Genomic DNA, 14,046 nt, shown 5'->3' on the forward strand with positions numbered 1-14,046 from the left:
GCCGAGCCGGGTTTCACCTAACCCGTACGGGTCCGAGTGGTACAGGCCGGGTCACAAATGACCTAGAATCTTACGGGGTCACAATTTTGTGTAAGCCCTGCGGGTCACCCAATTTTTATTTTTTTATTTTTTTATTTTTTTTTGCTTTTTTTAATTCGACACTATAGGATGATCCAAGGTGTCCACGTGATGGGCCATAACGTAAATAGGTTGTGCCCAAAAAATCATTTCCATAAGACAATCCCAGCCCTCTGATCTATGGAGGAATTGCATATTGTTATTTATGGAAACATCTGTGGATCGGAGGGCTACACTACAACAAAACTGGGTTTTTCCTACCGACTTTAATTATGTCCATAGGGAGAAGTTTACTCTTTCCTTACGAATTATAAATCTGTTGGGAGAAACACTATATCCCCCAACTCAACTCAACCCAAACTAGTTGGGGTCGGCTAATGTCCTTTATGAAATTTTCATGAGGAAGGTGAAAGAATCTACCGGTTCAATTTGACTAAGTCTAATCCTGACACTAGTTGGGTTCGTCTACATGGATCTTTTTCTACAATTCTTTCTTATCCAAGGCATTTCAAACGCTATTTCAAACGGTACGCCAACCACAACCTTAATCATCAATGGGTTTTTGGTCATTTCAAGAAGCCATTTAAAGTCTATCGAGAATTGACGGCTTCCGCAACCAAAATTGTCCCTCCATCTTCTCGCCCAATAACACCATCATTTTCTCCATCAATTGCTAGGTCTGATATTCGTAGTATCATACTTTGATAACGGCACTGTTTACTTTTTTATAGATTTTATAAGGGGAAATGTTATCAGCACTACTGTATTTTGATGAGGGTACTCCTCACTTTATTAAAAGTGATGGGCCGCAGCCTAACTAGGTTATGCCCAACAAATTATCTCCATAGGTTGATCCTAACCCTCGATCAAGGTTAGGATCAACCTATGGAGATGATTTTTTGGGCACAACCTAGTTAGGCTGCGGCCCATCAAATGGACGGTTTGGATCATCTTATGGTGCGGGCCATACTGTACTTTTAATAAAGTGAGGAGTGCCCTCATCAAAATATAGTACTGCTGATTTCATTTCCCTTTATAAGGTGTAAGCCCTTATAGTCCCTTATTTTTCAAGAGGTACTCTGCGGACGACATTATAGGGGCTGTGCTCAAAAAATTATTTTTATACATGATCCTAGCCCTCTCTTTATGGCCCATCACATGGACGCTTATGATCCACCTATAGTGTGGTCCGTACAATACTTCTTGAAAAATAAGGGACTATAAGGGCTTACACCTTATAAAATCAATCTCCTAATTATTGTTAGGAGCAATGATAGATACAAGGGAGCCCTTGCATAAAGAGCCGCAAAAGGGCTCTTCATTGGATCCAAGTCATTTTAGTTACAATTTAAAATTGGTTGAAAAAGTAAAATCAATTACATTTGATGACGTGGATCCAATCAAGAGCCCTTTTTTGGCTCTTCATGCAAGGGCTCCCTTGTATCTATCATTCCTCTTATTTGTTAGGGAAATTGTATATTCGCCCCTTTTCCTTTCTTGGGACAGCCCATTCTGGAGTAAAAATAATAATTATTAATAAACTAGATGGAGCAGTCCCAAGTAAGAAAATTGGGTAAATAGATCACTTCCCTTACAAATCTACTCCTTGTGCCCATATTAGTCTCCTAATTAGTATAATCTACTTATCTAGTGTGTCGTTATCGGTCTCTTAATTATAATTAGGGTTTGTTTGGGTGCGGAGAAGATGTCCAGAATAGAAAGTAATCGAAAAATATGTCACCAACACAAGAAGGATTGTAAATAGGGATTGCTAGGGACTATCGTATAATGCATTTCGTGTTATGAGGGGTTTCACCCACGGACAAGATCGCTATGCGCAACAAAACATAAAAATTGCATAGAACAAAATTTTTAAGATCGATCTTGCCCTAAACCTAGGATCCTAAGGTCTAGATGATCCTAGGGTCTAAATAAATACAAAATCAAGGACATATACCTTATTGCTAGAAATAATAGATTGTTTGCTTGATCTATTCCACGTACAGCTACGATCGTTCTCAGTGGCACAACCCCGCAAGTTGAATCGATGGATTCCTTTCGATGGTACAACGGGAAGGACAACTCTTGTTCTTTATTACTTATTCCTTTCAATGTTTTGATAACTGCTCTATCTTGGTTTGTCGTTTATGATTTTAAACAGTTGTCAAAAGGTTTTTACAATTTCCAAAAAAGCTCTCAAAAGTTATTAAATAGAAAAGGCAAGCTATTTGTGCAATTATTAAAACAAGTGCAAAACAATGTAAGTAACTCCATAATCAAAATAGGTGGTGCTGATATCACTCTCATTATTATTATCTACTTCTCTAGTCTGTCGATATCAGTCAGAAATGTTAACAGCACTACTGATGGCACTCCTCACTCCTCACTTTATTAAAAGTACGGTATGGCCCACACCATAGGATGATCCAAACCGTCCATTAGATGGGCCACATCCTAAATAGGTTGTGCCCCAAAAATTACTTCCATAGGTTGATCTTAACCATCCGATCTGTTAGGATCAACCCTCTAACATTCAGATCAGAGTGTTAGAATCAACCTACGGAAATGATTTTTAGGGCACAACCTATTTAGGTTGGAGCCCATATAATGGACGGTTTGGATCATCCTATGGTACATGCCATACCATACTTTTAATAAAGTGAGGAGTGCGATCATCAAAATACAGCAGTGCTAATAACATTTCCCTATCAGTCTCCTAATTATTATTACATATTTCTCTGGAGATATGAGTCTCCTAATTATTATTAGGGAAATTATATATTCGCCCCTTTTCCTTTCTTGGGACAGCCCATTATGGAGTAAAAACAATAATTATTAATAAACTAGATGAGGCAGTCCCAAGTAAGAAAATAGGGTAAATAGATCACTTCCCTTATAAATCTACTCCTTGTGCCCATATCAGTCTCCTAATCAGTATAATCTACTTATCTAGTGTGTCGTTATACGTCTCTTAATTATAATTAGGGTTTGTTTGGACGCGGAGAAGATGTCCAGAATCAAAAGTAATCGAAAAAGATGTCACCAACACGAGAAGGATTGTAAATAGGGATTGGTAGGGACCATCGCATAAGGCATTTTGTGTTATGAGGGGTTTCACCAACGGACAAGATCGCTATGTGCAGCAAAACATAAAAATCGCATTGAACAAAATTTTTAAGATCGATCTTGCCTTAAACCTAGGATCCTAAGGTCCAGATGATCCTAGGGTCTAAATAAATACAAAATCAAGGACATATACCTTACTGCTAGAAACAATAGATTGTTTGCTTGATCTATTCAATGTACAACTGCGATCGTTCTCAAAGGCACAACCTCGCAAGTTGAATCGATGGATTCCTTTCAATGGTACAACGGGAAGGACAACTCTTGTTCTTTATTACTAATTAAAAGATCGGAAGCAAAGGGAAATTCAGAAAGAAAAATGGAGCTTTTTGGTGTCTTTTGATGCAATTCAAACCAAAAAACTAGAAGTTGTGGAGGGGAGAGAGAGAGAGAGAGAGAGAGAGAGAGAGATTTCTTTTGGGATTTTTGAGTCGAACAAATTTTTCCCGAGTTAAATTGCGGTTGGATGCATTAATAATGTGATATGGGTTGTTTGAAGTGGGCTCCACAAAATCCCCAACAATCTCTCACTTAAATATTATAACTTATGCATTATTGTTTGAAAATGTATCCATTAAACCAAATCAAGGAAATGAGTTGGATGAATTTTTCAAAAAAAAAAAAATGTTGTTGTGGCATAATTTTTCCCAGGGAATTGCTAGCGTCCATCGCAAAAGGGTTTTTGCACCTGGTCTATCGCACATCAGACCAGCCACCTCGTTAATGAAGACAACAACTTTTGTCTGCTTTTGTCTCCATTCATGAGGTGGCTGGTCTGACGTGCAACAGACACGAAAGGCCTTTTGTGATGGACCTTAGCAAATCCCTTTTTCCCGAGTTCAATGGCGTCTGGAAGCGCAATATCACATTAATAATGTGATATGGTTTGTTTTAAGTGGGCTCTACAAAATCCCCAACAATCTCTCACTTAAATATAATAACTTTTGCATTATTGTTTGAAAACGTATCCATTGAACCAAATCAAGGAAATGAGTTGGATGAATTTTTCAAAAAAAAAAAAAAATGTTGTTGTGGCACATTCAAAACGATTATATAAAGTGTGACTTTAGCTTTCCCAAATTCCCTACAAATTCTCAAACTAGTTTTATCTCTTTTGAATACTTTTTTCAAAAATTGTCTAAATATAATGAAACAGATCAAGGGAGATGTGTTGGGTAAATTTTTTTGCCCTATAAATCTCTATTAGATTTATCAATTTAGTTTAAAACAAAATCAAATTCATCTCCCTCTCTCTCTCTCTCTCTCTCTCTCTCTCTCTCTCTCTCAACTCAACTTCCCTAGTTTTTCTCTAAATAGATTTTATCTATATTTAATTTTCAAAACCAAAAGTGGTGAATGAATTTGGAGAGGCGGGTTGGTCGTCCAATGCCACCTCCTCCCCTAAGTTACTTCTTAAAAATATTTTTGCACAATTTTATTTCAATTTTGAAATTTAAATAAAAGAATTTTATTTATTACATCACTTAAATACCCCACATCCAGTGGGATTCAAGCTCCATCCATATTTTTCAAAATTCCCTAGGGCCCGTTTGGATGCCGAAAAGATTTTGATTTGGATTTCTCACATTTGCAGCCCTTTTTGCGTTGTAATTTGGATCGGATCAAATTCTTGGATTTCTAATTTAGCAACTGACAGTGAAAAAAATCAGATTCTAAATATGCTGTGGAAATAAGAAAATGGAGATCCACCGATCTGACAGTTTCCTTCACCCTCTTTGCTCCTCAACCTCTCCCCTCCACTAGGAAGTACCCCCTTCCCTCTATGTCCCCCCTACTTGAGTTGCCGGATCTATTCAATTTGTATTCAGAACTCAATTCCAAATCCAAATACAAAATGGGAGGTATCCAAACGGATCTAAGGGCCCGTTTGGATAGCTCATATTTTGTATTTGGATTTGGAATTTATTTTTGAATACAAAATGGATAAATTTGCCAGCTCATGTTGAGGGAGACAGAGAGGGAATGGCGAACTTCCTAGTGGACTGGAGAGGTTGAGGAGCAAAGAGGGTGAAGGAAACTTCCCCTCACCAACCCTAACCCAGGGGATTTAAGGAAGAAATCTCTCAGAACACCATGGATCTCATAGGAAAGTGATAGGCAAACCCTATCACTATTCTTCTTGTGCGTATCTTAGCATAGATCGGATGGCAGCTGGGCCCACCTTGGCCAATCCTCCCTGATAGGTGGCTTGTTTGTGTGTTTGATTGCTTAATCTTAGATAGTGAAGCCAATCAAAGGAAGATTCATCAAGGTGGGTCCACTTGATAGGTTAGATTTATTACTTGGGATGTTAGTTTCCATTTTACCCCTTTTCGCCCTTAAATTTATAAAACTAATGAAATTGGCATTGTAGACCGAGGTTCCTCGGGCGAGTGGAGTGCCTAATACCTTCCCCACTCATAACCAGGCACGGACCCATCACTGTGGGGACGTTGACCCGCCTTTAGCCCAGAGTCTCATATGGGGTCCTAGGCCCTTCAACCTAAGTGGAGACTCTTTCCTTCATTCCCTATCAGATCTTTGATCCATGTGGGGAAATCGTCGATATGATTCGATTTTGGATAGTGTCCCATGCCATTGTTTAGATTGTGAGAGTTGCGACACCGATAGCAACACAGAGCTCCTCATGTGGAGACTAAGGCCACGACAACAGTGGCTGTGTGTAGTGTGGGGCCTTCACGGTCCTACTTACTACTTTAAAGCCCCCACCTTAGCGCTTGGCCCGGGGTCCCACATGAAGCCACAACCGGTACAACCAACCTCTCTCTCTCTCTCTCTCTCTCTCCACGCGCGCGTGCAACCATAGTTAGCAAAACTCCGTTTTAGATGGGAAAAAAACGCGTTTTATTGGTGTGCCGTTAGTACTATGTTTAAAAGTTTTAAAAGTTTCATCACTTGGGACACCCAACTACGGTGTATCTATGACTACATGTACTTCACTCTGAAGGAGTCAAAAGACCTGATTGCCACGTACAATGTCCCAAATGTGAAGTACATCAGCCCCTTTGTAGTCATAGATACGCTGTAGCTGGATGTCTCAAGTGATGAAAACTGGCGCATTTATCATTTTCCTTAAAAAAAACTTATTTTTCTTAGGGAAATGTTTTAAACACGTTTGTTTGGGCCAATTTCCAATTTTTCCCCCACCATATTTTCTAAATGACAAAATTTTAAACGCATTTTTTGTATTTTCATTTTTTGACTATGTTTTTTAAAACCAATACCTTATTAAACTCGATTTTTTTTTTGGGTGCTAACTATGGGTGCAACCAGCACACACTCTCTCTCTCTCTCTCCTAAACATGAACCTTTGGTGGACCTATCAAGTGAATTGTTGAGATCTTTGAACAAGGTAAGCCCCTCCCGCATTTATTCTCACAACTTGGACTCTCTTCTCTCTGAGCACAAACCCTTGGTGGGGCCCAACCATGAATGGTCTGGATCTTCAAAGAAAATGGACATCATAAAAAGTGTATTTAAAAAAAATTCACTTGGACCCATCTTATTCGAAGATCCGAACCGTTCTTTTGTTGGGCTTCAACGTAAATGGATCTTGCCCATAAAATCATCTCCATAAGATGATCCAAACCCTCCGATCAGCCTTTACAGATCAGAGAGCTAGGATGATCATACGGAGATGATTTTTGGGGAATGGCTTATTTGCATAGGCCCATCAAATGACCAACGAGGAGGAACACAGCCATTGGTCTCCACATCAAGAGGGACTGAACTAAAGTTGAAGGGTATGCGACAAGGATCATGTAAAAGACCCCTATATTGAATGGATCAACAGGTCTTCCTTGTAAAGACCGACCACTTCATAAAATTCCAAAGTGCTAAAAAACAGACTGAGAGGATGGTCTCCGATGTAATCATTAAATATTTAAATTGATGTTTCCAATAACATCATTTTCCATTACAAAGCAATAATTAGCTAAATAGCTAATAATACTTTTCCTCTTGCTTCCCCTATTGATTTGAACCAGAGAACAACATACTACCTCCTTTAATGGCAAATTCAACAGCTGAAGCAATAGAATCTGAACTATGGAAGTTTTTGGCCTATAACGAGACAGATAGAGACGGAACATACGAAATCAAGATTGCCAAAAAGCCCACAATCATAAAAAAGTTCACGTATGAACAGAACAGAGTTGTTCGTACAAATGTAGTTATATGGGTGACTGCATCAAGTAATGAGATTGGAAAACAACTTCATGGGATCTTTGCAAAGGGATCAAACAAAACTGAAGGGAATCAAATCTGCATTTTACACTGCCGATTATTCAAGGACGACCCATCTTTGAATGCAGAAAACTCAATCAGAGACTTGTTAGCAGATGGGCTGTTGGGCCAAGAATTTAAAAGATCAATAGAAGAAGGGTTTTTGGCTTTGAAAGAACTGATGAATTCGGCTCTGATCGATGATACTGATGCGAACTTTATAGAGAGGAATGATGTTATTCGAGATATGAGAATACCAGACAGTTTCTTTCAGAAAATGGAGGCACTTCGCGTTATCAGTCTCTCTCATACTGGTATTTCTTCTCTTCCATCCTCACTATTTCAGTTAAGTGAATTGCGTGTGCTAATTTTAAGCGGTTGTCGTCGATTAGCTGAGCTACCAACATTGATTGGAGAGCATAAGAAACTTGAAGTTCTCGATTTATCAAATACACAAATAAAAAATTTGCCCAAGGAAATATGTGAATTGATCAATTTAGAGAAATTAGATTTATCAAATACACAAATAAGAAGTTTGCCTATGGAAATAAGTGAATTGATCAATTTAAAGAAACTAGGATTGAGGGAGTTGGCTCTTATAATGATCCCGTGTGAGATCTCAAAGCTCAGTTCATTGCTAGAACTAGATATGTTCAAAACCTTCATCAAATGGGTTGATAATTTTGGAATCGGCAGTTCGAGTGATAGTCGAGAAGGGTCCGAATTATCAGATACAATTGGCGGTGCAAGTTTGAATCAAGTAATAAATTTAGGAAACTTGACAAGTCTGCAAATAATGGTGGAGAAGTTTGAATGTGTTAGTGAAGAGATTATCAGACAGCTAAGGAGATTGACAAGATTTCATTTGGTTATCGGTCCATCTTTTAGAACCCGTCAATTTGGTGGTTTTTGTGATGAAAATTACAATAAGATGCTGGTTATTCAGCACTGCAAATGCAGTTCCCTTGATGGGTTCAGTGTTTTGAACGATTTGGAATGTCTGATCATCTCCTCATGTGGGAAGTTGAGCACAATTTCTTTGTTAGTGGGAGCACAGAGAAGGTTGAGAGATCTCAGAATCGATAACTGTAATGAATTAAGGGAGATGAAAGGAGATGCAGATGAGAATCCACTGAGAAATTTGGAGAATCTAAGTCTGGTTTCATTACCACTTTTGGAAGAAGAATTAGGACTTGGAGAAAGTTTGATTAAGGTACAGATCACCAAGTGCCCAAAACTTAAAAATCTCCAAAGTTCTATTCGTAAAATTCCGAGAGTAAAAGAGCTCTCCATAGGAGCTTCTGAAGGAGTAGAGGAATTGGAGGAGACTCAGTTGGCGGAATTAGAGAAGCTGAATATCTATTGCATACCACAATTAAGGAGCATTGGTCTTCCTCCCAATATGAAAGTTTTGAGCATATGGAAATGCAATGAGTTAAAGAATTTTCCACCGGGCTTCTGTAGGTTTGAGAAATTGGAAGAACTTTGGTTATCTGATGTCTGTGAAATTGAGAATTTAATAGATATGGAGGTCAATGGAGGGATCACGGTATTAACACTACTGGGAAAGTTGCAGCTGAGACGGTTGAATAATTTTGGTAGTATTTGGAAAGGAAAATTGGGGATTGGTTGTCTTCGGAGTTTGAAAGAGTTTAGTGTTTCTGACTGCCCAAAGATTAAGACCCTTCTCCCTTGTGGATTTGGGGAGCTCAAGAAACTTAAAGAAGTTTATGTTAGCCGCTGTGATGGGCTGGAGCAGATACTAGACGTGGAGGTGGAAGATGAAGAATATGAATTACAAAGCTTGGAGAGAATGCACTTGACAGAGCTTCCAAGACTGTTAAGTATTTTTACAGGGAAATCTGGAATAGCAACTCTAGACAATCTTGTGGTATTGTATTTGAGTCATTGTTCGGAATTGAAGGTTGTCATTCCATCTTGCTCACAAAGGCTTCAGAAGCTACGTCATATTTACGTAGGACATTGTGATAGCATAGAGTACATAATCGGTGGCGAGGGGCTATTAGAAAATGCACTACCAAGCTTGGAGAGGATAATTATGGTCAATCTGTCAGGACTAAAGGCTCTTTGGGAGGGAGAACTTGGAGATGACTCTCTCAAGAGCCTAAAATTCTTAGATGTAACTAAATGCCCCCTATTGAAAAACCTTCTCCCATCCAATTTACATAAGCTTGAGAAGGTAGAAAATATTCATGTGAAAGATTGTGACGGGATGGAAAGCATAGTGGGTAAAAACCCAGTTGAAGGATTTGCCTTGCCTGGTCTTGTGTTCCTGCACCTTTCAAATTTGGGAGGAATTAGGAAACTCTGGGGTAAAGGGATGAAAGAAGGTGCTTTAGGAAGGTTGGATACATTGAGAGTAAGCAACTGCTTAAAACTCGAGACACTATGGGATGGAGAATTAGGAGTGGGGGCTTTACGGAGCTTGAAAAACATGACAGTTTCCAATTGTCCAGAGATAAAAATTCTTCTTCCTTCCAATCTGAAGAGACTAGAGAAATTGGAAGAAGTCTGGCTAACAAATTGTGGAGTTGAAATGATTGCAGGAGAGATGTTGGAAGAGAACGTGCTACAAAGCCTGAAGAGAATGGAGCTTCATAATCTTCCAAAATTAGAAATACTATGGGGGAAAGGGGAACATGAAGCTGTGGCTTTAAGGGAACTGAAAATGTTATGCTTCGGAGACTGTCCATCATTGAAAATGCTTCCCTTTGGTTTGCACAAGTGCTCGAATTTGGAAAGATTAGTCGTACAAGAATGTGGAAGTTTGGAAAAGATAATAAGAGATACACATGAAGATGCATTCCCAAGTTTGGTGAACTTGAGTCTTCGAAGGTTGCCAAATTTAAAGGTGATTTCAGAGAAAGAAATGGGTGTTCGGTGCCTTGTGAACTTAGAATATTTATACGTAAGAGGGTTACGAGGACTGAGATCTTTCCCGCCAGATTTGTTCAAGCTCCGAAAGTTGAGGACGCTCCATGTGGGAGAATGTGATGCAATGGAAACCTTACTAGAACATGAGGTGTGGGAAGAAAATGCACTAGCCAACTTGGAGTACTTAGATATTGATGATCTACCAAATCTGAAAATTCTTTGGGAGGGAGTGTCTCAAGTGTCTTCACTGAAAAGTCTCAAAAGGCTTTCTCTAAAAGGATGCCAAACATTGAAGAAATTACCCTATGGTTTGCTGAAACTTGAGAAGCTAGAACAACTTCATGTAAAGAATTGTGATGGAATAGAGACTATATTCCGCGAGGAAGGAAAAGAGGTGGCGCTACTGTCGAGCTTGATCGAAGTGAAAGTTGAAGTGATGCCACAGTTAATACAAGTTTGTGAAGGAATAGTTATAATGTCGAATTTGAAGTTTGTAACTGTAATCGAGTGTCCTAAGCTAAAGAATCTCTCTTTTGTACTAAATTCATCAAATATAGTGAGTATCAGGGGTGGTAAAGATTGGTGGGATGCCTTGGAGTTTGAAGGAGAGAAAAAGGCAGAGCTGCACAAAGCTTACAGACCATGGCCCGCTGATGAAATCAAATTAAATAGACACGTCCCCAGGCGCCACTTCTTGCGTCCATGATGTTAGTTACTAAACCTTGTTTTATTTTGTATATTAGTGAATATCATTCGGAAATTTTTTGGTTTCTACAAAGTAGAAGGTGAGTTCATTTCAATAGCATCCGTTTGATTTTTTTTCTATTCAGTTCTTGAAGAGAAGCAATAATCCCTTACTCAACCTGTTGAATTTCACTTGTAGCAGCAGAGAAATCTATTCACTTTGTGTAAAAAAATACTAAAATGGGAGCAGCTTCCACATCCCACAATTCCACGCCAAAGAACAATGTAGACAGTGCCAGGGTCTTTTTTGGGTGTCACATTTTTCAGGAATGGACCCGTGTGCTTCTGCCCCATTAAGACTCTCATGAAGCAACAATGTAGCTTCCACGTCTCAGAACATTCGAACCGGCTGGCTTCAAAACACTTCAAAAGTGGTTCCATGTGAAACTGTCCCTGTGCTCAATTTTTGGGCATTCAAACAAGGAGTAAAGCTTGTGCATCAGGATTCAAGATCAAGTGTTTTAGATCATGGCTATATTCAGAAGATTTCCCAGCCGGCAATGATTAAGGTCATCATGTCATTTGAGAAGGATTAAGCAGCACTTGTTTGAAACCATTGGATAGTCTACAAACTGCTTGGAATTTTTCAAACTAAAGAAGTTGCTTTGTGGGGAAGGTACGTCTATTTCTAAATAATTGTATGACAGATCTTGAACATAGTACAAATTGATACATTCTTCCTCCAATCACCTCATATTACAACCAAACTATCTCGAAATTTTATACTATTTGCTTGCAATACACCATGTTTCTTTGAATAAAACACTCAATGTGTCTTCCACGAGGAGGTAAATCAGAGGATTCTCCACAGCAGCACCTCCTTTCACTTTCGGACAGTGTCCAGAACCATTTGTCAAATAACACCCTCAAAGACACTACATTCTCCACTGCTTTGTAAGCATTTACACGCCTCATAAAAAACAGAGTCTCTCTCATGACTCTTTTGACAATTTGAGATGTCAAGAGTTGATAGAAAATAGAAAGTAGAAACTATTAAACCAAGTCTTCTTGGTTTATAAGTTTCCTTTTATTTGGTCATTTAGATAGAAATAATTGATTGTAGAAAATTTCTAATTGGTGAAGTTGTATTGCTTAGAGAGTTAATCAACCATCTATAAGGAGTCTTGGATGTGTTTGGTATTATTGGGCGAACTTTTTGAGTTATTCGTTAATTATCTTTATTTGCTCTTTCTCTTCCCTTTCTTTTTTGTGTTCGGGGTTTTATTGTAGTTTCTTTTGTGTGATGTCTATAAGCCCACATATTAGAGATTTGATTCCTGTTTTTTTCTTTTTCTAATGAGAGCACTATTAGATTTGGATGCTAGTGGTAAATTAATTTGCTAAATTCTTTCAGCAGCTTCAACCTTTTTATGATACCTCAAATTGTTTAATACTGGAATAGTGGCATTACCTACATCTTGGGGGTGCAACTTGGGTCAATTTTTATGAATTCGGATTGAACCTTTACCTTAATGCAGGTCAAATAAGAGTTGAATGCAGATCATTTTTCAGCAAAATATCAAACCAGCCCGACCCAAGTTAACAATCAACTTGAATTACAATCTCCAGACTGATTCGCTGCAAGTTCACTTCAAATTCTGGTTTGCTAAATGCTGAATTTAATGGAGTTAAGCCCTCAAGATATTTACTCACTATGGAGATCAAGATATTTACTCACTAAGGAGATCAAACATTGATTATCTGTGGTTACCCACTGGCCATCACGTTTCAGCTAAGGATTTCAAGTTCTGCAATTTTGTGGAAGGGAAACTCCCACTAAAATTGTTTTGCAAAGCTCCCAAAATCATCAATGTTGGCGGTTCATCCAAGTGGAATCCTAAATGTGCTGGTGCGGGATGTTTGATTCAGGAAGCTAGTGCAAGATTCCTCATCAGCAAGTGTTATATTCTTTGTCCTCTCTTTTATTTTGAAGCAGAGTTCCTTACAATCTTCAAAGGCATTCTGCTGATAAAAAACCAGTTCCCCTCATTAGTGAGTAAAGGTGATCAATGGTAATTGCAAGTTCCCAGAGAAATTGAGTTCACTTGTCTCCACAAAAGGATATCTCCGAGTAGCAACAATGGAAAATCTCTCGTATCTTTGGAGAAGGAAAGAGAAGTGGAGATTGGCTTGTAAACAAAGGTCTTGTGCAGTCATTGGTTTTTCATTATCCTTCTGAAATCTACAGATATTTATTTGAAGATGCTAAACTAGTCTCTGACAGTTTAGATTTGTTTAATTTCAGCTTCTGTTATTGGTGGGCTGTTAACATTTCAGTGTTCTGCAATTGGTGGACTGTTAGCCCCTCTGCCGTATCTTTTCCTTTCAATAAATCCCTTGCTTGAGCAGAAACACAAAAAAAAAAAAATTTTAATCACAAGCTTGAAAACATGTTGCAATAGCTTCTTGTAGACAGTTGGTGCCTCCATAATTGTGCAGGGGACTCAAGCTAGCTCTTGTTGGGTTATTGGGGTATTAAAATCAGTTCAATTATCCAGAAACATAAATGTGGTAGGTAATCTAAGGTGTTTAAAACCAACCTCACATGTAGTGCATGTAATCTGCAAGATCCGTGTGCAAAATTCAAACCAAATATGCTAAAAAACTAAGCTCGATCTCGAATGGTAGAGGCATGTTACTTGATTTAACGCTACCCTTAAGATGGATTATCGCCCCACCACTGTTGATATTCAGCCAGGTTCCTTGCGACCCATCTGTATGATACAACACTACAACACAACTAAACAGTGTCTTTGACGTTGAGCACAGACTGACTCAGACTTAGCAAACATGTTCTATGCCAACGATTTGCCCACTTACAAAAAGTTTTGCCAACGATTTGCCCACTTCAAAAAAGTTTTGCAAAGGCTTCAGCATAGGGGGAAACAGAAAAACTTGTAAACACAAGCTTAAAAGAGATCAAAGAAGAAAATGTTGAGAAGAGGGCTTTTCCTCTTTGTT

General features: G+C 38.6%; 1 protein-coding gene across 1 annotated transcript; it reads left to right on the forward strand.

The window, feature by feature from the left end:
* Window positions 1-7,231: 7,231 nt before the first annotated feature.
* LOC143861564 (uncharacterized) lies at window positions 7,232-11,047 on the forward strand. The gene has a single exon (XM_077372467.1). The coding sequence runs from the start codon at window positions 7,232-7,234 to the stop codon at window positions 11,045-11,047; it is 3,816 nt and encodes a 1,271-aa protein (XP_077228582.1).
* The last annotated feature ends 2,999 nt before the right edge of the window (window positions 11,048-14,046 follow it).

This window comes from Tasmannia lanceolata, unplaced genomic scaffold (assembly GCF_043159265.1).
Source record: "Tasmannia lanceolata isolate RefF3 unplaced genomic scaffold, GAP_Taslan_0.1 ptg000037l, whole genome shotgun sequence".
Lineage (NCBI taxonomy): Eukaryota > Viridiplantae > Streptophyta > Magnoliopsida > Canellales > Winteraceae > Tasmannia > Tasmannia lanceolata.